At 48.4% G+C, this 22,522-nt stretch overlaps 1 protein-coding gene and 1 long non-coding RNA gene across 3 annotated transcripts in view; both read left to right on the forward strand.

The window, feature by feature from the left end:
- Positions 1-11,741: 11,741 nt before the first annotated feature.
- Positions 11,742-22,522, forward strand: part of TENT5C (terminal nucleotidyltransferase 5C) — an 18,278-nt gene continuing 7,497 nt past the window's right edge. Inside the window, exon 1 of one of the 2 annotated variants that reach the window (XM_024764832.1) lies at positions 11,742-11,869. In XM_024764832.1, coding sequence (XP_024620600.1) covers positions 11,779-11,869 — 91 coding nt within the window. In that variant the 5' untranslated portion in view covers positions 11,742-11,778. Of the gene's footprint in view, positions 11,870-12,801; positions 12,808-22,522 lie in introns of those variants that run through there. The other variant, XM_024764834.1, reaches the window with a different exon arrangement.
- On the forward strand, positions 12,816-13,889 carry LOC112413018 (uncharacterized). The gene is made up of 2 exons (XR_003005880.1): positions 12,816-13,340; positions 13,713-13,889. It is a non-coding gene; the product is annotated as an uncharacterized LOC112413018 (long non-coding RNA).

Genomic DNA, 22,522 nt, shown 5'->3' on the forward strand with positions numbered 1-22,522 from the left:
TGGGATATGGGAATGTGCCTTTTTAACCAGTACCCCGGGGGGTTCCAATGGTCTCAAAGTTTGAAGAACAATGTCCTAAATAAAGGAGCAAAGTTAATGCCCGCAGATAGGATGCCCTCTCTAGGCATTTCAGGTCAAGATGCCAGGGATGGGCTTCCTCTCGGAAGCTCAGCTGATTCCAATCTGAGAGACACACCTCTTCTCCAGGTGACTGACAGCAGGTCTGATCCCACCCTGTGTACGTGATGACGAACAAGACAGGCCAGGCCGCGGCAGCATCTCACCCTGGGCTTCAGCCACTGTGTACAGATCAGGGCCAACGTGGTTACAAAACCCCGGTACGGTCTGCAAGCACCAGGCCTGTGATTATTTCAGGCTCTTCCATACAGAAACAAGCCCTTTGGGAGATAGGTTAAGACAGCTGCCAGGCCCTCATAGCATGATCCCTCTAGCTCTGGGGGTGGCACCAGCTTGACGGGAAACGATCTTTGGCCTGGGGTGGAGCTGCCCCAAAACAGGACAATGAGAAAGAGGGGGAGGAAGCCCTGGGCAAGGAGCCCACACTGGTGACAGCTGTGTCACACTGCTGTCCCTGAAGCTGATGGCCCCATCCAGCTGCACGACCTCAGGCTCTTGGCCCCCCTCTGCTGTCCCTTGAGCACCTGTGCCTGTGATCCCATCCCTGTGACCTCAGCTGAGAGCACCTGGGCCAGGGAGGCCACCAGAGGGAAGGCGCCCACATGGTGACTGCTGATGCCAACCTGCCCCTCAGGTTCTCCCTCTGGGAGTTTGAATTTTAAATAACAGAGGAGTTGGGAATTTTCTAGGAGACTCTAGAAAAGAGAGTAGCCAAGTCTCATGAGTTAACAGAAATCATGAATATACTTCTGAAGGGCAATGAGGAACATGGGTCTCTAGAGCCACCCTGATGTGTTAGTTCCCACACTAGCACATCCAGGCGTGGGTCTCGGGTGCCGTGAGGTCAGCTCTCCCCTGCAGGGGGTCTCTGCGTGATGCCTGTCTCCTCAGGACCCCAGCAACTCTCCATCTGAAGTTTAGAGAGCTTATTTGGTTGCACCCTCAGGGGGTGCACTTTCCAGCTCCATTTCCTGTTGCAGTGGCGGCTGGTGGACTTGGGCTCCAGAAAGAGGAAAGGAACAGTATTGACACCAAGGCACTAAGGTGCGACAGGCACTTTCCCACATCGCGTGGGTTATTTTCTGTAACCCTCACAGTCTCTCTGAGAGACAGGGAGGGTGTCCCTATTTACGGATGAACAACGTGAGGCCCAGCAGAATGAACAACACAGTCTCTTAGACCCTTGGACCCATGCTGTCTGCACACTCAGCCCTGCTCATGACATGCCGACCAGCATGCACGGCCCTGTTCCTCTGCTGCAGTCTCTACACTTAAAACCAAAGCCAAAACCAAACAAACATAGGTGTCTTTCCTGAAGGCCCTTGAGGCCACCTGACAGATGGCCCCTGCGTCATTTCTGAGGGCAGGCGGGCTTCCCCGCAGGAGAGCGCTCTGCCCCAGGCCCCTTGCTGCTCAAGCAGAGAACCCGGCTCCTGTCTCTGCCAAGGGCAGCACGTCTGGCTGGAGGGGACCCTGGACATCCCTCCTCCTTTGTCAGGAGAGGAACCTGAGTCTCAGGGAGGGGAAGTCTCTTGGACTGTCTCCGACATTTTTGGGAAAATTCCCATTTGCCACACAAACACATGGTACATCCATTAGCTCGTTTAATCCTTGCAACATCAAGAGGCTAGAGGTCCTCTTATTATCACCCTCTTGTTATCTTGAGATAAGGAAGCAAGGTCACATAGCTCTCCCAGAGAGACAGGCAGAGCTTGAACCCAGCAAGTCTGATCCGGGAGCCCATCCTTCCGACCATCAGACAAGTCCTGCCCCTCGGCCTGCCACACTTGTCCTGCCGCAGAGAAGTCAGCTTAAGTGATCCTCGTGATACATCTGTGCTGTCCTTTGAGCCCCGCATGTTCCTTTACACTTGAGAAGCTTCAATTGTTGAGACTAAAGCATCTGATGCTTGGTCACTATGCCGTCAAAGAGGGAAGGCGTGTTTTATTTGGAAAGAGGCTAATATAGGAAATGCCTATGTGGAAGGTTTGGAAGTGAAGGTGACAGAAAATCAGGATTGATTATCCTTAAATTGTCAGATTTGACACTCTTTGGTCAACATGACAGTCCTACTTTTTGTATCTGACAGTATTTGAGTTGGAAAAAAGTTATTTAATTATATCAGATGCTCTGGTTGCTAAGTATCAGAAAAATGGTTAAATTGGCTAAAACACAGGGAGTCCTGGGCTTCTGGAAGAGAAGAGCTCGGTGGCAGTGTGGTCTTCTGGCTTGTCTGTCCTTGAGTCTTTGGCTCTGCTCTTGCTGGAGTGTAGACTTCATTCATCACACATCGGCTTCTCTCATGGCAGCAAAGTAACCTCAATCATCCCAGGACTCACATCTACACATCATCCTGTCCAGAAAGAGACGCACATCTGTGGCTTCCCTTCCTCCAGCCACTGAACATGAGCTTGAGATAACTTCCCATCCCTGACTGGTCAAGGGCAAGGGGTGGAATTACACTGATGGGCTTAGGCCCATCATTAGGACACTGGGGTGTCCACATCAGTTCTACCCAAGCAACATGGCAGCTCCCCAATTGGGGAAGGAGAACTGGATGCTGGGCACCAGCCTAGAACGTCCACTCCATACATTTTCCCATTACCTCTTCACTTTGAAGCAAGGAACATCAATGACTTTACGCCATCCCCAGTGTTAGATTCTAGCCTTTCCCCATCATTGGCTAAACTTCATTTGCTATAATTCCCAATATCTACCAATTAAAAAGCAATTATTATTACTTATTCCCCATTTCATAGACTAAAAAAACAAGGGCACCTGGCAATCATGTTTTATAAATCTTGACAGATAAGTAAAATTATACTCTTCTACTGAAAATCACAAAGCTTTAAACTTCCACTCTTCCTTGCAAATGAGATGACAAATATTACTGGTGTGGTCTTTCAACCAGATACTCTCCATTCCCCTGACATGACCTGGGCTTGGCCCAGGGGTCCTGGACAATACCAGCAGGGCCCCCCTGGCCATCTGCAGGCCCATGAGGCAGCCAGGGGCAGGGAAGCCCACAGCCCAGCTGCAGCCATCCTCCCCAAACAAAGAAAATGGCCCTTTGCCCCCTCTGGGTTCATTCAGGCTCTATAATTTTCTAGTGTAGAATCTGCCTTACACTGTCGTATGATTTAGGCAAGGAAACTAGTGATGATAAATTTGATCTCATAATCCAGTGGGACCCCCTCCTCTGAACCCCACAGGAAAAGGGTAGCACAGTGGTTCTCATACTTTTTGGTCTCAAGAGTCCTTCACAGGACCCTGCAGGACCCACCTGAAGACACGGAGGAACTTTTGTCTATGTGAGTTACGTCTGTCGGTATTGACTGTATTAGAAACTCAAACTGAGAAAGTTTTAAAACACAGAACATTCCAATAGCCTGAATGATGTCATCCCATGTCATGCAGCCTCTGGAAGCGTCACAGGGTACTCGTGAGAGGATGAGAGTTCAAAAGGCAAATGATGACTTAGTATCATCATCCATATAATTTTGATGGCAGACTCACTGGAATAGAACACAGGTTTTGAGAAAGTGGGTTTTTGAATCAGCCTGCCTGGGTTCAGACTCTGGCTTCACCATTTAACCTTTCTATACCTCAATTTCTGTGTGAGTTAATTTTTCCATGCCTGTTTCTTCGGCTCGAAAATGGGGCTAATAATATGACCTGCCTCACGGGGCTGCTGGGAGATTCAATGATATAAATACCTATAAAGCACTTAGAACAGGCCAGGATAGTAAACATTATTAATAAATATTAGCTACTACTGGCCAAAAATATTAGCTTTTTTTTTTTTTTTTTTAATTTATTTATTTATTTATTTGCAGTACGCGGGCCTCCCACCGCTGTGGCCTCTCCCGTTGCGGAGCACAGGCTCCGGACGCACAGGCTCAGCGGCCATGGCTCACGGGCCCAGCCGCTCCGCGGCATGCGGGATCCTCCCGGACCGGGGCACGAACCCGCGTCCCCTGCATCGGCAGGCGGACTCCCAACCACTGCGCCACCAGGGAAGCCCCAATATTAGCTTTTATTACTCACTCACTATTGTTGGTGTGCCCATCCCTTGTTAAGATTTCCCTGGACCTCGCCCATGACTAGATAAATGATCCCTCCATCAAGATCTTCTGAGTAGCCATGACTGAGTGTGTCATCTCTTTCCTCTGGGACCCAGACTGAAGCAGGGACAGAATACGTGTGTGTGTGTGTGTATTCATACACACACTAGTGTGGAAGGATAAACACCAAAGTATTTACAGAATTGTTGCTGTGGGATCAAGGGTGAGTAATGACTTCCTTCTTCCTTTCGCTTCCCTGCACTTTCTGATTTTTATACAATGCAACTTGTGTTATTTATGTTAAAAAATTGTGTCTGAAATGAAGATTCACAGGTTTATGAAATCCAGTTGTTTCTATGTAGGAGGATGGGGCTTGGGGGAGCCTGGAAGCCCTCGGATCCAGATCCTTCAGGGGCAGACCTGGGCCCTGATCCACTTTGATGGAAAGAAACTAAAGACACTGGCCATTACCCCCTAGATCAGATGTTGTGAGGATTAATGAGGTAAACCCGTCTGCAGCTTGGAAATTTTTTTTTTTTTTTTGCCGTACGCGGGCCTCTCACTGCTGTGGCCTCTCCCGTTGCGGAGCACAGGCTCCGGACGTGCAGGCTCAGCGGCCATGGCTCACGGGCCCAGCCGCTCCACGGCATGTGGGATCTTCCCGGACCGGGGCACGAACCTGTGTGCCCTGCATCGGCAGGCGGACTCTCAACCGCTGGGCCACCAGGGAAGCCCTGGAATTCTTAATGTGATTAAAAAGAAAATAAGAGGCCCATTATCATTTCTTGGCTTTGGAAGAGCCCTTTAACCTGGGCTGCCTCAGATCTTGCTGCCATCCTGACGGTGTTATAACCGGGCCAGATGAAGAGTAGAAGCAAAAGGGCAGGGCTGCCATGAGGCAGGAGGATGGCTCAGCCCGGTGGTCTTCAAGCTTCAGCATACATAGAACCACCTGAGGATGTGCTAAATGCAGATTCTAAGGCACCTACACAATAGGGCCAAGATGGGGCCCAGGGATCTGGATTTTATAGCTGGCTCTCCTCCACTCCACACACATACACATTATGAGGAAAAGAGGTGCCTCGGCCCATGAGTTTGTGGCACAGGTCCTGCCTCCTCTGGTCTCTCATTCCTAAGGCTCAGTGAGCAGAGGAAGGGAGAAGGGGAAGAGAAGGAGGAGAGCTGGGTAGTGGTAAAGGGCAGTCAGGCCCAAACCAACCTGGTCATCACCAGGAGGAAACCCACAAGCGGGAGGTTGAATCGCCTGGCCGATTAGTGGTCCGGAAACCACGGGGACCCACTGGAGACTTTGACTGACGCCGTGTTCTTTTCCATTTCTTCTCTGATTACATTGATCCTGTACTTTTGCTGATGTTGTGACAGTCTAATTATAGACTTCTCGGCTGCTGAGCAAACAGTCGTCCCCTCTCGGTAAATCCGCCTGTTACACAAGCGCCAGCTCTGGGACACTGTCAGTATACGCGGCCAACCCCCTGATGTGCTGGGCAGCCGTGCCACAGACCCTTTACCTCCTTCATGACACTGTTGGAGCTGGAGGTGCTGGAGGTAAGCCAGGCTGGGTCTTTCTTTTTTCCTTTGTTAACAGATGGGGAAACTGAGGCCCAGAGCAGTGGTTAAAGTAATGCAGAGCTAGGAATGAAACCTGAGACTTGGGGAAGGGTGGGTGATGTGTTCAAGGCGCTTTCCTTCCTTCTTCCCTCCCTCCCTCCCTCCCTCCCACTTTCCTTCCTTTTTAAAAAATTTTTGGTTGCATTGGGTCTTTGTTGCTGTGTGCGGGCTTTCTCTAGTTGTGGCGAGCGGGGGCTACTCTTCATTGCAGTGTGCGGGCTTCTCATTGCGGTGGCTTCTCTTCTGGTGGAGCATGGGCTGTAGAGCACGTGGGCTTCAGTAGTTGCGGCTCACGGGCTCTAAAGCACAGGCTCACTAGTTGTGGTGCACAGGCCCTAGAGCATGGGCTTCAGCAGTTGCGGCACATGGGCTCAGTTGTTGTAGCACATGGGCTCTAGGGTGCATGGACTTCAGTAGTTGTGGCATGTGGGCTCTAGAGCACAGGCTCAGTAGTTGTGGCACACGGGCTTAGTTGCTCCACAGGCACGTGAGATCTTCCGGGACTAGGGATTGAACCCGTGTCCGCTGCATTGGCAGGTGGATTCTTAACCACTGCACCACCAGGGAAGTCCCCTTCTTTCCTTCCTTCCTTTTACCAAACATCATTCACTCAGTGTCTATTTGAAGAATTTTGAAGAGGAAAAGTATCACCTGGCCAAACAGCAGAGTGTACGGGCAAGGTGAGGCTAGCTGGCTGGCCTCCATCCTCAAAGCTTCTCAAGAATCCATTTCCTGGTTCTCCAACTTGTAAGCTTCAGAAACTTGTCTGGATCTGTGTCCCAGGGCTAGATGGATCAAAGAATGCTTATTCATTCAATCAATGCTCACAAGAGATGGATGTAAAGACTGGAAGGAAGAGGCACATGTTCTGGCCATCCAGCATCTGAATTTGGAGAATTCCCTTCCTTAGGAGGTAGAGCCCACTTCGCAGAGTTAAAACTCTGAGTTAAATCACATAACCTGATTTTTGAGCCTTCTTTGCAACCAGGGCTTGGGCACATGATCTGGGCTCTGCTGATCAGATGTTCCCACCCAGATTTTGGATCGGAAGCTAGTGATGGGACACAAAAATTCTACCTATCAATGGGTGGCGGCAGTGGTGGGAGTGGCAATTACATCGTTTCCAGAGGCAGCAGCAGCAACGTGCATTGCCTATATCTGTGGTGATGGCATCTTCCCTGGACCAGTTCTACAGTACGATTTTTAAGCCTTGTTCCTGGTAGCACATCCAACTGGTCAAGTTCTCTAGTCATCCTGCTGATTCCGTGGGCTCCCCAATATTTTATTTTATTTTTGTTTTTTGTTTTGTTTTTTTGCGGTACACGGGCCTCTCACTGTCGTGGCCTCTCCTGTTGCGGAGCACAGGCTCCGGACGCGCAGGCTCAGCGGCCATGGCTCACGGGCCCAGCTGCTCCGTGGCATGTGGGATCTTCCCGGACCGGGGCACGAACCCGTGTCCCCTGAGTCGGCAGGCAGACTCTCAACCACTGCGCCACCAGGGCAGCCCTCCCCAATATTTTAAAAATAAATTCCATCTTTCTTAAATCATCCAGTCATTTTTGATTGCTTGCACCTGAAAATCTAGGCTACTATGTGGCCTGGAAGACAATGTTTGAGGTCCCCTGGGAGGTGAGGTAGACATTCCTAGCAGGGAGGCATCCTCTTCCTCTGGTAATCTGTGTGGAAATGGCGGGAATCTCTTCGCCACCAGGCACAGACTCCTGTGCTGCGAGTTTCAGGCGTTATGGCGGCTGGCAAGACAGACATCTGGGACCTGAATGTAAGGCAGGTTCAGAATGGACCCAGTGATTGGTCACGAGATATGAAACGATCAGTTGACAATTTACACTTTCATGGAATTCCTTTTCCCTGAAGGGAGATTTGAAAACTTTAATCCTCAGATAAGAGATCCAGAGCCCCAGAAGTGAAGGCAGCTATAGCAAGGCGTTGAGAATTTACCCTCCTCTGCTCTCATCCGACTTGCTTGCCAAGCTCTTCTAACAGAAAGAGAGAAAAGGGCCCAAGCTTGGCAGAGATAAATCCTGTGAACAGGGCAACTGTTCTCACATGCATTCACTACCTCATTTGATCAGCACACACCTCCACGAAGCAGGGAGGCTAGTTATCGTTCCCATTTGTCGATTAGGGAGCTGAGACTCAGAGGGGCTAAGCTATTTGACAGGGCTCCCAGCCATCTGACTAAACCCTACATCCTTTCTCAAGTGACACTGCTAGGGTGGTGGGCAGGAAGGGTGTCTAGAGATACTACCTCAGAGGGGTGAGGTCAGCCCTGCTCATCTTTGGCATCCTCATTTCTCTGGCAGTGCCACCATCACCCCCTTCCCCTTTCTGGTCCCCCATCTTGCTTCATGCTGCCTCCGTGCCCCAGTGCTTCCACTGCCATGTCGTGCTTGAGCCTGCTGTCATAGCTGTGCCCAAAGATGCAGCCCTCTACCTCCTCCCATAAAACTCACACCTTCTTACTCCAAACCTAGCTCTCATTCTGCAACACCCAAGAAAAATATTGGTCTAAAGAAGCCTGAAAAGAGACAGGGATTTACTGGCGAGAGTTCTAGGCGGGAAGTGGAAAGCTGAGTCATGCCTTGGCCCCCCCACCGAGACTGTGAGGATGTAGAAAATGCCACTGTTTTAAAACAGGTCCTGCCAGTGCTGTGGTGCTCCTTAGTTTCTTGATCTGTGTGCTAGTGACAAGTTTGTTCAGTTTGTGAAAATTTATTGAGCTGTGCTCTGATGATCTGTGTACTTCTCTATATGTCAATAAACATCAATAAAAACTTAAAAATCATTTTAAGACAAGATATTTAGATAAGGGCATTTTAATAAATGCTTACCAAGGTGATCCACCTTGGGATAAAGTAATACAAATACTTAAGACTTAAGAAAACTGATAAATGAGGATAACTGGGCACTGTACAAAAGGTATTTCTAGCCTTAAAAATGAGGATTAACGATAGAATTTCCTAAGTATTTAAATTAAATCCTATTGAGACATAAAACTTCTTCAGTGTCATGGTGACAGTTGAGTCATGCCTGCATTTTAAAGACTATTTACTCCCTCTTCATTCCTTTTCTCAGCTTTCCTAGGTACAGATCAGTGAATTAAAGCAAAGGTCTTTAAGTCATTTTGAATGGGCAAGGAGTCTCCAGTAATCTCGGAAAGACGGTTTCAATATCTGGTCCATGTCCCATGGGCAGTACCTGATGACTTCTCGAGGCTCCTTCCAGTTCCAAGAGGCCACATGGGGTAGAAAGAACTGTGTATTTTAAAAAACAAAACAAAACAAACAAACAAAAAAAATGGGAATAAAATTCTATAAAAGTCAAGTAATGCCCCAGGAATAAAAAGGGGCTCAAAGAAAAATATATACACACATACGAATAAGGAATTTCTCTTCTGGCTCTTGGCTCTCCCCTCCCCCCTACCACAAAATTGCCTAAGGGTCAGGACGCCGAACAAAATTTGACCTAAGCAAAGATGGGACTAAATCAGGCTAGATCAAATTCTAGGTAAGAATTTCTGACCCGTGTTCTACCCTGAGGCTGCTTGCGCTAATGGTATCCATGACACACTGAAAAAGTAGAAATGGTCCTAGGGCCAATGTAATGTAATAATGTGTATTTGTCTTATTGTGATCATGTACCCTGGATTTTTCTGGACAATCTGGATTTTAAGTAACTGGTCACTTTGTTTTCTTAACCGAATTTTTCATTTAATAAATATCCATTCATTCATTCAACAAAACTACTTGCCAATGGTGCTGAGCTAATTGGATATCTGTATGGGAAAAAATAAATCTTGACCTCAGACTGCACAAAAAATTAATTTGAGATGAGTCATAGACCTAAATGTGAAAGTTAAGGCAACCAAGTTCCTAGAAGGAAATGAAGGAGAGGACCTCTATGGCCTTAGGCTGGGCAAAGATTTCTTAAACAGGACATTAAAAGCACTAGTCATAAAAGATAAGATTAATAAATCAGATGTCATTAAAATTAAGAATTTCTGTTTATCAAAAGATAAGAGAATGAAAAGAAAGCCACAGATTGGGAGAAGGTATTTGTAATACGTATATTGGACAAAGGACTCATCCATGATGTTTAAAGAATTCTCACAGGTCATTAAGACAGAAAACCCCCGAGAAATAGGCAAAAGACTTGAACAGGTATTTCACTAAAAGGGTATCGAAATGGCCAGAAAGCATATGAAAAGTTGCTCAACATCATTATCAGAGAAATGTAAATCACAGTGAAATATACAACCCCATTTTTAAATTGAAAAGACTGACAATATCAACCCTGGCAAACATGTGAAGCAACCAGAAATCTCACGTCACTGGAATATAAATTGTTATGCCACTTTGGAAAAATGTTTCGCAGTATACTTACAGCTTAATATGTGTGTACTCTATGAGCCAGCGATTCCAATCCTTGGGTATAAACCCAACATAAATGGATGTATTTCCACCAAAAGACATATATAAGAATGTTTGTAGGTCAGGGGGTAAAAAGGTTCAGAATAAGTTCTGGGGATCTAATGTACAGCATGGTGACTATAGTTAATAATACTGTATTATATACTTGAGATTTGATCTTAATCATTCTCACCGTACCCCACCCCCATCCCCAAACACACACACACATACAAAAGGTAATTATGTAAGGTGATGGATATGTTAATTAGCTTGGCTGTTAATTAGCTTCAAGGTACATGTATATCAAAACAACATGTAGTACACTTTAAATATATACAACTTTTGTTAAGTATACCTCAATAAAGCTGGTAAAAAGTATTGTTTGTAGCAGCTTCATTCATGATAGGCAAAAACCTGATGCAACTCAAACATCCACCAGTGGAATGAGTACATAAACTATTGAATATTTACGTAATGAAATAATACGCAGCAATGGAAAAGAATGAACCATGTTATATGCAACAACATGGATGAATTTCATAGACACATTGTTGAGTGAAAGAAGCTAGACACAAAAATGCACATACTATGTAATTCATCCACAACGAGTTCAAACGTCGGTGATAGAGGTGAGAAGAGTGGTTACCTTTGTGGGACACTGGATGGGAAGGGGCATGAGGAAGCTGGAGATGTTCTATGTCTTGATCTGGGTGGCAGCTACATGGGGATACACATACGTAGGAATTCATTGTTCTGTACACAAAGCACTTTACCGAATTTGTACCTCAAAACCAAAAAGTTTAAAAAAAATTAGACCATCTATCCTGATCCCTACAAGCGTTCACACCGATATCCTATCTCATTAATATTCCAGGGGACCACCCTCTCCCCAGGGATGGCATATACTTGAGAACTCTATCCTGGCAGACATTGAGAACATTTATTTCAGGCGGGGATGGAAAGGGCTGGGTAGAGAAATACTTCATCTAGGAAGTAATCTTTCCTCCCACAACCTAATAGAAGATCACTACAAGCTCAATAAACGTTTATTGATAAATAATAACAACTACAACTTGATATAAATAACAGTCACCACACACTTTATATCAGGCACTGCACTAATAGCTTTCCATTTTCTTATTACTTATATAACCCTAAAAAGCTGTTCCATTTTTAGTCCCACCGTACAGGTGAGGAAACAGAGACTTATGAAGGGTTGGTTAAGTTACTTGCCCAAGGCCTTACAGATAGTTAGGTGGTGAATGTAGATTCCAACCCAGGTTAATCTGAATTTAGAACCAGGACTCGAAACCATTTGCTATGGAGTGATTGGACGGTGTCCAAGCCCCGCCTGCATGTTGTATAACATACACAACTGAGCTCTGTGACATTCCGAGTCGGGCTGAAGCTGTCACGGTTGCCAGACTTGGAGATGGATTCCTCACGGCTCTTAGTCCCACTAACTGCACACAGGTGGTAACTACGCCGGAGAACCAACTGTGCTTGCCTTTTCCCCAATGACCTCCAGCCAATTTGTTTGGGGAATCAGGAAGGCTCGACCCGCTCAGAAACCAAAAGTTTTTTCCGACTTCAAAACACACGTCGGAGGTAGGCTTGGAGGTTTCACTCCCCACTCCTGGTGAGAGAACTAAAGGGAGCAAAAGAAAAACAGGCCTGCGCGGGAGCGGAATAGAGACGGGAAAAACTTGGGCGGGATGTGGAGGGTGGTGGAGAAGTTATGTGATAGGAATGGCAGAAAAGAGCGTAGTGAAAAGCAGAAAGGAAGGGAGTCCCAGCAGCTCCAAAGTTAAGGGGGTGTCGACGCAGCCCCTCTCTATTGCGCCTGCGTAGTGCTACTCCCTTTGGCACCCCGGCCCCTTCTAGCCGCCGAAGATTTACTCGTCTCTCGGCAACCATTCACCCGAGGAGCCAATCAGAGGGCACCTTTCGCCCTGCCCTCGCCGTCAGCGCCCAGGCGGAAGGATCCCTTGGGCGACGGCTCCGCCCCGCCCCGCCCCTCGCTCCCCCGGGAGGGCAGGCTGAAAAAAAAAATCCGAGAGGGAGCTACAACTTTCCAGAGACTTCGGCCGGGGCTGGCAAACTTCAGCGAGTTCCTGCTCCGCGCATCGCGCAGGCTGCGCTTTGGCCGGGCGCGGGCCGGGCGGCCGAAGAGTGTGTGATGGGGGCCTTCAGCACCTTCCCCGGGTCCGACGGCGCCCGCCCCACCCCTGCCTTGCGTGCGGTCTCTCGGGCTCGCCCCGGCGCTCCCGCGGGCGCTCACACCTCGGCCGGTCGGCCGGGCGCAAATTCGAAGGCGGCGGTTTCGGAAGGCGCAGTTGGAGACGCGGCGGTCAGGGGCTGCATCTGGCCGGGGAGGGGAGGGGTGGTCCCCAGGCTCGGAACCTGGGCCGGGGTTTTGAGGAGAGGGCGGAGATCCCTAACTTTTCCTGCATTCGCACTAGACCGGGGACACCGAGAGCCGCAAAGTGATCCAAGCGAGTGACTCGTGCGCTGCGCTCCTCTCGGAAACTTCTCAGGAATACTGCGTCGGTGACCTGGTTCCTCCCCTTTGAGGAGTGAAACTTGCTTAACCTGTAGTCTGAAAGCCACGGCCGTTAAGTGGAGTCGGCTAGCGGGGCCGCGGGCGGCTTAGAGGCACGGTGCCCGGGAGGTGTCGCAGTCCAGATCGCGGCGGTGGGAGGGAGTCGGAGCGGGGGGACGAACCTGACGAGTACAGGTTGGTAGCCTGTACACCTAAACGCAGAACGCTCGGAGAAAACAAAACGACGCTACCTCGAAGGAAGGGAGGACTTCCGGGGAAATGCCTGGCGAGTTTCTCTGGAGAACGCGACTTGAGCAGGGCTCACTAGAACCGAATATTAGGGCTGGACCCCGCGGGAAGGATCAGCTCGGTCCCCTTCCGCTCCCCCGCCCCCCCCTTTTTTTTGTCCGGAGGAAGACTTCTGCAGGGCTGACTAAATCTTTGTCTTAAGTAGGGACCTGCTGCCTTTTAACGTTTGTTTATCTGTTATGGAGTTACAACATGCAAACCGTGGACTCTTCAAGTGCACTTATTACAGTAAGCGTTTATAAAGACTTTGTAATCATTTGTGTTGTGACAGTTGGTATTCAGGATATTTGGTAGGTGGGTTGGGAGCCTGAACCTCCCCAGGAAATAAAGTGAAGATTATTAAATCCTCCTGAAGTAGACTTCTGGCTTGTCCCAGCTGCCCTGCAGGGGGGAAGTGAGTGGCCGTTGTTGGCTACACTAACTTTTCAACGTGAGTAACTTGGCAGGGAAGCAAGCCAGGCAGCCGTCAGGGTGGTAGGAGCGCTTACCAGGAACTGTGCCTTCTTAAACCCCCAGAGGTGTTACTGGGCTAGTGAGACCCTGCCATCAAAGGGGTTGGGGTGGGGACTAGAGAACGCTGACTTTTCTCTTCCCTTTCAGGGAAGCTCTGAGCTGGACCAGCAGGGGTTCTGCCTTTTGACATTCTTGTTTGCGAAGATGGAGAGCTTAGTATCTCTGGAGTCAAGCTTTTACTTGAGATAACTGAAACCTTGTGTCTTAAGATATACCCACATCTTTAGAGTCCATTTATTCTCAATAAAGAGTTTTTAGAAAGCAGATTTTGGTATATTATATATAATTTTTCAGGTAACTGTGGGTAAATTTAACATCAAAGTGAAAAAAAACTTTTTTCTCTGCCAGAAGGCCTCTAAATTGTTACCCCAAACAAAGGTCCCTAATTTCATAAGTTAGTGTGTGTCCACAGAGCGAACAGCAGCACTTTTTATGTTGAATTTCTTCCACAATACCTGCCTTGTATCCAGAGATTAAGTTGGGGTAACTGAAGGAAAGGACTGGCGTTTGGCCTGTTTGTCAGAATGACCGTGATTTGGTTGAGCACCTATGGCTCTGCCTACTAATGTGCTCAGCTCGCCTGTGCGTACAAGTAGCCACCGAAATCACATCCTGAGTTGCAGAAGCTCCCCAGCCCCACCTCTCAGTGCCGCACTGAGCCTGCGTCCCCCAGTCTTCAAGGCCAGGCCAGACTGTGCACGTCACGCACTGCCCATCAGAACAGAGAAGTCCTCACACTTCTGAGAGTCCAAGGAACTGCCCAGCAGTAAAGATAACTTAGAGTGGACTGTAGCGTCCTTGTTCTCCCAGTGCCAGAAACTGGGCACATTCGATACAAAATTAGAAAATGCCATTATTTTTTCAACTGCTCAACTACGTAGTACCCTGTCTTCATTTTCATCTTTGGTATGTTGTGTGCATGGTGTCAGTCACCAAAGAATGACAAGCCAAGAGCAGCGAACGGATGTGGTAAACCCTTTTTGTGTTGCCGAGAAAACGTCTTATGGATGCCCGGGACTAGTTTCATGAGTTAAGTTAAACTTGTGATGTTGTGTTTGGGTTTCTCGGTCTCACACGGGGCTCTGGGGTGTATCTGTTGTTGTTGTTATTGGGGGGGGGGTTGGGGTGGGGTTTAAAGGGAAGCAATGCAGAGTCTGAGGTGTTACTTGGGATAAAACATTACTCTGGTTAGATAAGGTCCATTGCTTTTATGTGTTGTCACTGAGGTAAACAAGGCGATATAGAAAAATGCTTTCTGCCGTCTTGGTGTTTTGACTGTAACATGTTAAATAAATGGGCATAAGCAGTATTATGGTGAAGCAGACACCTCTGTGTTTAAAGAAATGTTCATGTGTTTAAAGCCACTTGGGTACAGCAGTAGTGCTGATCTCTTGCGATGCTTCTGGAACTTCTGGTTTCAAACGTTTTTATCCTTTCACTACATGCATTAATAAGGAAGCTTATATTTGGAATTTAAATGGTTTAGAGGAAGCATCTTTGTGTAGCCCAACTGTGTAAGGAAGCCTTATGAATTGTTTAGAATTAATAGATTTTGTACAGCTGGGCCCTGTAGCCTGTTCTAGAACTGTTTGCAGAACCTCTTGGAACAATAGGGAAAAACTAATGTGAAGAAATAATTGCTGATGTTAAGCAACTCTCTGTGTAGGATGTTTTTTAGTCTCAGAGCCTTTGGGAGTCTTGGTCACGCAACTGTGTAAAGTGTTTATTTCTTGGATAACAGTGACTGAGTCCGTAAGTGGTTAAGTGCTTCCTAGGTAGTAGTTTGTGCCAGGTGCCAAGCAGGCCAAGGGGATGGTATGTGAAAAGGCCTGTGGAAATGCTCTGGATGCAAGAGGAGCTGGGTCCACCTCAGAATGTCCTTGAGGCACTTGGGTTTTGCCGGTTTGTTGCAGCCGCTGGCCTGTGAGCCCCAGGAAGGCAGGGGTCTGTGCTCATTGCTGAATGCCTAGTGTAGGACCTGGCACTCAGAAGGTGTGCCTGTTAACTGGATCCAGTGCTCTGCTGGCATCCGACTGCCATTCCTCTCAGAGAGGGAAGCACACTTCAGGAGATGGCGTCCTGATGGGCCAAGGTGCTGGCACACGTTTTTGGATCGCAAGCTCCGGGCCCAGAATGCTGAGTGGCTTCGGGGCCTTTTTAGAAACGGAGGCCTCTGGTGTAGGTTTGGAGGAGGAGCAGTGACGACTAATTGGCCGACAGCTGAAACCCCTCAGGCTGAGCTCCAGCCCCGCCCCCTTCGAGCCCTTCCCCCTGCCCATCCACCCCAGCACAGCCTCGCAGCGCACACTCAGCCTCTCTCTCTCCACATTCACTTGGGTGCTCGGTCTGCTGAGTCTTTCTCTTTTTAACTTTTTGTTTCCCGCTGCCATCGCTGACCTGGTTTAGGGCTGCAGACAGCAGCTCCATGAGAGCTCTAGCCCAGCGCCTCTCCCTGTCTCTGGCCAGCTCTCCGTCCCGGCACCTCCGACAAACACCTTAAGAACTCACGGGAACTGCCCCTCCCTCTAGAAGATGCGCTCCTTTGAGGACCTGTACCTTTCTGACCTTCTATACTTTCCTGACCTCCCTTCCTAATTGACCTACCTTGCCTCATGGAATACACACTCAAATATTTGAGCAAGTTAATGCTCCTTCTTCCTCACCAAACTTTATTTTAATCCAGCTTTGGACCCTTCTCAGAGGCGTCTGATCTTACCCCATCTGGGGATCCCCTTATCCCACACCTCTTCTCATCAGTACTTCTTTACAGTTCTACCTTGTACCTTATTTTCTAGTTTTTTTCAAACCTTACCTTAAATTGGATGAGCGCAGAAAGTTCCATATCTGTCTCTTCATTTGCTCCCTGTAAACACATTTTGAGAAAAAAATTATCCATGAATCTTGAACTGCTCCCACCCTGTCGTGTTGTCATAAGCTCCTCTCACCTTGCATAGCCCTTACTAGGATGGGAGAAGGGGTAATCCTCTACCTCGCCTGGCTGGTTACCCCTTATCCTCCAGACACACCCTGTTTATCCCTGACCTGTGACGGCTGAGGAGGTGGGCATCAGGACCACCGCAGCCGGCTGACTCTGTGTGGGCTTGGCCAGTCCTGGGAAGGTTGCTGACCCACATGCGGAGATGAAGTGGGTGCGAACTGGGCGCCTGCCGTGTGTCCAGGTGCCGGCCCTGGGGGTGTTGGGTGGGGCACTGGCGCTGCTGCTATCTCCCTTGCCCAGACCCTTTGTTGTCTTCATCCTTATCCCCTCCCTGCTTCTGAGGCTGCTTTAGTTGTGAGGACACCTGGGTTCTGGTCCTGGAAGTGCCACTGCCTCTTTCTTTAGGTTCTACCTCTTCAGTTTCTTCACTGTAAGAAGGACAGTAGAGATACGAGTCACAATTAAGTTTCTAGTAGTCACATTAAAAAGTAAAAATAAGCAGGTGAGCATAATTCCGTTTAACCCATCATGTCAAATACTATCTTTTCAATTTGTAATCAATATAAAAACATTAATGAGTTATTTTACGTTTTTCCCCCTCGTACGGAATCCTCAAAATCCAGTGTGTATTTTACGTTCACAGCACATCTCAATTTGGACTTGTCCCATTTCAGGCACCCAACAGCTTGTGGATACATTATTGGGTGGCACAGATCTAGACCATCTGCAAAAATGTTTCACTGTTAAATCCTGATTCTCCTCGTGTGGGAGGCAAGAGTTAATAACACGAGGTTTTGGAGGAAGAGTATGAGCTAGGAACTATAGGATCTAAGCTCTGCAGGGGCAGAGATCTCGGTCTCTTGCTTCCCGATAGACCGTAAGCTCCTAGAACAGTGCTTGGAATGTTGTAGGCACTCAGATATCTGAAAGAACGAAAGGAAGCCCAGTCGTTGTGGCCCCCTTGCTGATAATCATTCACTGTGTGAGTCAGACCTGACGCTGAAACACAAGATGTTTGAGTCCTAGTCCAATGCTTGTTCTCTTGTTTGTCTATAGTTTCCTAGAGAATAATCATAAGGTAGTAATAGAATTTCGAAGAACTGAAGATAAAATCTTCTGAGATTGGCAGGGGACCAGGACTCTAACAACTTATCGACAATTAAAATTTGAAAATGGTAGAGAAAATAACTTTCACGTAAAAGGTGTCCACAAGATGCCTGGTAACAGCAGCACGTGACTCGGTAAATGCTAATTTGATGACAAGCATCCCAGTGAGCCACATGCATGGCTTGTGCGGCTCACACAGGTGAAGACACCAAAGACAAGGTGGTCTGGCCTCCTCAGGTGCAGTCGGTGCAGAAACAGCTACCACTCCATGGCCTTGCTCCTTCACTTTAATCCTACCCCTCCACTCCTTCCCCCCCTCCCCTGCCCTTCTCCCCCGAGTTCTGTTCTTAGCAGTATTTATGATGATGTCAGAAGGACCACTGAGCCTGGTGATGTTCACTTGGGCTGCCACCATGCTCAGTACCTGGAGGTCAGGTACCTGCTGTGCGAAAGTTAACTCTGCAGGGAAGGATCTATGCAAAACTAAAACTGGGGTGGAACCGTATGTGTAATTAGCATCCTCACTGAAATGGAGGCAGCTCATGCTTAGGTATCCATAAAGGGGGGTATGTGTCCAAAGTAGGAGAAATGCTACATTTGAGCAACTGAGAGCGCTTGTCTCTTTCCTGATAAGGCCCACGGGTTGCTGCTGGTGATGAGGTGGGGCTTTTAGCTGACTGAGGTCCTCATTTTGGACAACTAACAACAGTTCAAAGCTCTGAACTAGCAAGTTAGATGGTAAATTAGTTTGTGGACACAGCCCTTGATAAAAACCTGGAGGCTGTCAGCCCTTAAACCCTATGGATTGTATGTAAACTTGTTCATCTTTACAGTAAAGTCTCCTAGGAATTGTCCTATTTTTCCTCAGCCTAGCCAGTCTCTCAAACTGTAGGGCCAGCTCTGGGGATCTCTTTAAATGAGTTCAGACTAGTAACATCTCTGCCTTAGAAACAGGCATTTGGTAGGAGGGAGGGAGGTACCCAGGAGCAACAAGGATTATTTCCAGTTCAAGTTGAGTATGTAGCACTTAATCATGCTGACACCTTGGAAAAGTCAAGGCTTCTATGCCTCTCTCCCATCCAGAGATATCTGTGTTCTGACCTTGTTAATACTTACATTTGCAACGATTCAGGGTATTCCTTTAAGCACTTGAACTTCTGTGGCGTCCCTGTTACAACATCCGGGACAGTGTTTTTATTCTGTCTCACGTTGTTTTGCTGCCGCAGCATGAGTTCTTCCAGCGTTATCTCTCCAACCACACTTACTTAAGCGTCCTATTTTGAAAGACAGGAAAGAGCTTTCTGTTTGGAGTCGTCTCAGGGCGGGTGTCTGTGGACGGGGCCCAGGCATTGATAACCGTGAGGACTGTATGTTGGCATCAGTGGGGAGGGAGCGCTTGTGAGGGCCCTCCCACTGGGAAAGCCTGGGCAGAGCGACGGGGCACTGGCCTCTCTTCCCGCTTCTGCTTCCGTCTGGGACACTCTTTGCCTTTGGCTCAGGCAGCATCCCTGTTGCCGTGGGAATTGAACCAAATTTTTAGACTCCGGTACACATCAGTGCTGAATGGCTAGGAGGATGCTGATAACCCTGAGAAAATAGGTTGAGGCCTCTGGCTGCATGTGCTGGAGCTGAGTGAGAAAAGACCACCTGCGGGCTTTGTTGTGTCACTGACGAGAGCAGTTTTCCCCAGGCGCAGCTTTGTGGCATGGGGCACTTATATCTTCGGACTGAGGTAGAGTGTGTTTGTGGGTGTTTGAGTGAGCAGCTGTAAGCATAACTTCTTGTAAAAAGTTAACAAAGGATAAATTTTCTTGTCCTTTTAATAAGCAAGGCATTATTTTATCTGGTTCTGTTGCTTTGGGCTGTCTACTAATGGCAATTCTTATTCAGGTACATGAACCACAGGCGTGCGTCTCAGTTATCTGTGACTTCGTGGTGTGTTTGGGGGCAGCGGGGAGAGTCTCCAGAATGTGGCCTCCTCCCAGGTGGTGGGCCGGGGGCCCTGCCGAGGGGCTAGCAGCTGGCAGACAAAAGGCTTCCCTCTGGTCCTAGATGACTTTGACCTTCACCTCCCTAGGAATTCAAGGAGTAAGGGAGGATTTCTCTGCAGAAGGCTGAATCCCTGTTGACCCTGGTTTTTCTCCTTTTTGCCCCCTTATCTGCTGCAGCATATATCAAGTCCGTGGTCATTCCAAGTCCCTGGCTCTCTCTCGAGGGTGAAAGGATCTCAGGGGTCAGACTGCACACAGGTGGGAAAAGGAGCAGGTGTCCATTCTGAGGTTCAACGTGCAGGCCTTCGTCAGTCTGTTCCAGGCTGTTTCTGTTTCAAGTCTGTTCCAGCTCTCCTTCCTGTGCCAGCCCTTGGGGTCCTGATCACTTCTTGCCAATCTACCTGCCTTCTCTCTGCAGCTCCCGTTGGGTTATTTGTTCTTGGATCTGATAAAGTTACCGTCTTGTCTGCAGGGAGTGTCTTGTTCTGTTGCTTCATCTGCAGGTTCACAATCCTGATCTTCCAGCCACCGGAGTGACCCCCAGCAGCTGTTCCTTTATTCTGTGAGCAGGGCATGTGCCTTAGTTGCAGGTCCAGACCAGGATCAGCCCATTCCTAAAAGCTCTCTCCTGTGCTATTATTTTTTTCCTCTTAATGCTTGCCCAGTAAGCTGACTGTCCCAGCTCCTTCCACTCCTGGCTTCTCTCTCCCTTCAGGACTTGCTGTCTCTGAGATCACCACTGCCTCCCAACCTGGCTGGTATCCTGGAGCTTCCTCAGAAGTGAGGATCCTAGGCCTTCATCTTTCAGCCATTGTTCCTTTACAACAAACATTCGCATGACTACACTTAATTATGTTCATTCTGGTGGCTCCCATCAGGCTGGACACACCCCCAAATCCATGATGGTTTTGAGGGAGAGAGTTTCTGTACTGACAGTTGTTAGTTACTTTCATTCTAAATGCTTCTGCCTTGCTGGCGGCACTCCACGCAGGGGGCCTTAACACTTCTAGCCAGCTTCTTTCCCACCCTCTGATAACAAAGCTTCATACCTTTCTTCTCTTTTTCCTTCTTATTGCTATCTCCTTCCTACAACTGCCTGAACAACCAGCTTACCTTCAAAGCCCTGCCCTCACCCCAACGCGGATACCAAAGCTGCCTGCCACCTAGGAAGCCTCCTAAGTCCCATTTCTGCCACTTCCCAGCAGCGCGTCCTTGAACAGTTAACAACGTGTGTATCCTCTTTGTTCTCCAGTTTCCCCACCTGTGAAAGTAGGGAAATAGTATCTCGCGTACAGGCTTGTTGTAGGAACCGGATGGGTTGATCCAGATGAACTTACAGCACTGTTTCGCTGCCTGTTTGGGACACTGTCAAATAGTTTGGTGGCTCATAGGGCACCTGGCCAAACATCTGATCACACTTGGTGTCCCCTGGCTGTGGCCGTCTCTACAGGAAGAGCCTGCACTCAAGCAGGCAGTAAAGGCTGGTTGACTGAAGCTTTGCTGTCTTTAGCGTGTACAGTGGGGATAAGGGCCGATGGGAAGATAAGGCGTCCCAGTCGTATAGTTGGCAGAAGGTAGCTTCTTTTTTTTTGGATAAGACCAGTACCATTTCTGTTTTAGAAAAGATCGCTCTGGTAGCAGTGAGCTCTGGTCATCCCAGTGTACGTGTGGGTTTGTAGCTTAAGAGCTTATTGCCTTCTCCCCCGCCTGCCGCCCACCAGTGGCAGAACTTGACCTCGGTGCAAGTTGTTTCCAGTTCCAAGAGTCAGAACATTAGGTCCAGAGCTGAGGATCTGGGGTCAGTTTGCTGAATCTTTCCTGATCCTTATTCTTTGTGGAAAAGGCACAGTTGTCGCTTCCTCAGAGTGCTTGTGGGGATGAATGGGAGTGGGCGTGAAGCGCCTTGTACTGAGTACTTTTCTGCCTGCTTGCCCACACACCTCTACACCTTCATTTTAGAGGAGAAAAAGAAGTAGGCCCAGAGCTGTGGTTTCCATTCCGTCAGCTAGATGAAGGAAGAGGTGGGATGGGATGTTATGATGAGTGTTGCCATCTACTTTCACTTCTGCTTAAATTCTCTAAGCTTCTATAGGCAAGGAAGTAGTTTCTTTTTGCTTAAAGTGCCCTCAGTTGTACACGGAGGAGAAGAGTTTGTGTGGGCGATCGCAGCCACAGGCACATGGGTCCCCCCCTGGGCCAGGAGCCGGGGACGGCAGGGGTCTTTGTGCCCCATACACACCTCCCTTGGAGTCTGTCACCAGTCAGTCCACCGCGCATGGCTGGGTCTCTGACCCTGAGCTGGAAAGGGTCACTAGGAAGATCCAGGCCGTTGGGGTAACATCCGGTTAACGGCACATTGTCATCAAAGGGATGCTGTAACGTGTTTGAGTTTCTTTTGTGTTCTGAAGCCCACGGCAGGGTCGGGGGAGGGTGCCGTTCAGTTGTCTGTGGGCTAGATGGGCTGCCATAGCTGGGAGCGCCTCTTTCACGCTGCAGCATTTCCATGAAACCTTCTGGAGCTTCCATGTCAGATGTCACAGGCCTAGGCTTAAATATATACCGTCTTTAACTTCACGGATGTCCGTCTCCACACATGCCAAGGAGACTCTGGGCATTTCTACAACTAAGGCCAGGCACAAACCAATCAGTGTTGATTTGACCCAAGCGCTCGTCCATAAGGCCTAGACGTATTACAAGTGCTCTTAGCGTTCATCTCCAGCCTGTCCTCTTGCCTACCCGGAGTCCCCTCGTGCTCTCGTAGCCTCTGTCACTCTTGTTTCTGGGATCTAGATAAGGCAGGGAGCAGCAGTAGAAATAACTTTTTTTTTTTTTTTTTTTTTTTTTTTTTTTTTAATGGGGGC

This window comes from Neophocaena asiaeorientalis, unplaced genomic scaffold (genome assembly GCF_003031525.2).
Source record: "Neophocaena asiaeorientalis asiaeorientalis breed wild unplaced genomic scaffold, Neophocaena_asiaeorientalis_V1.1 scaffold62, whole genome shotgun sequence".
Taxonomy (NCBI): Eukaryota; Metazoa; Chordata; class Mammalia; order Artiodactyla; family Phocoenidae; genus Neophocaena; species Neophocaena asiaeorientalis.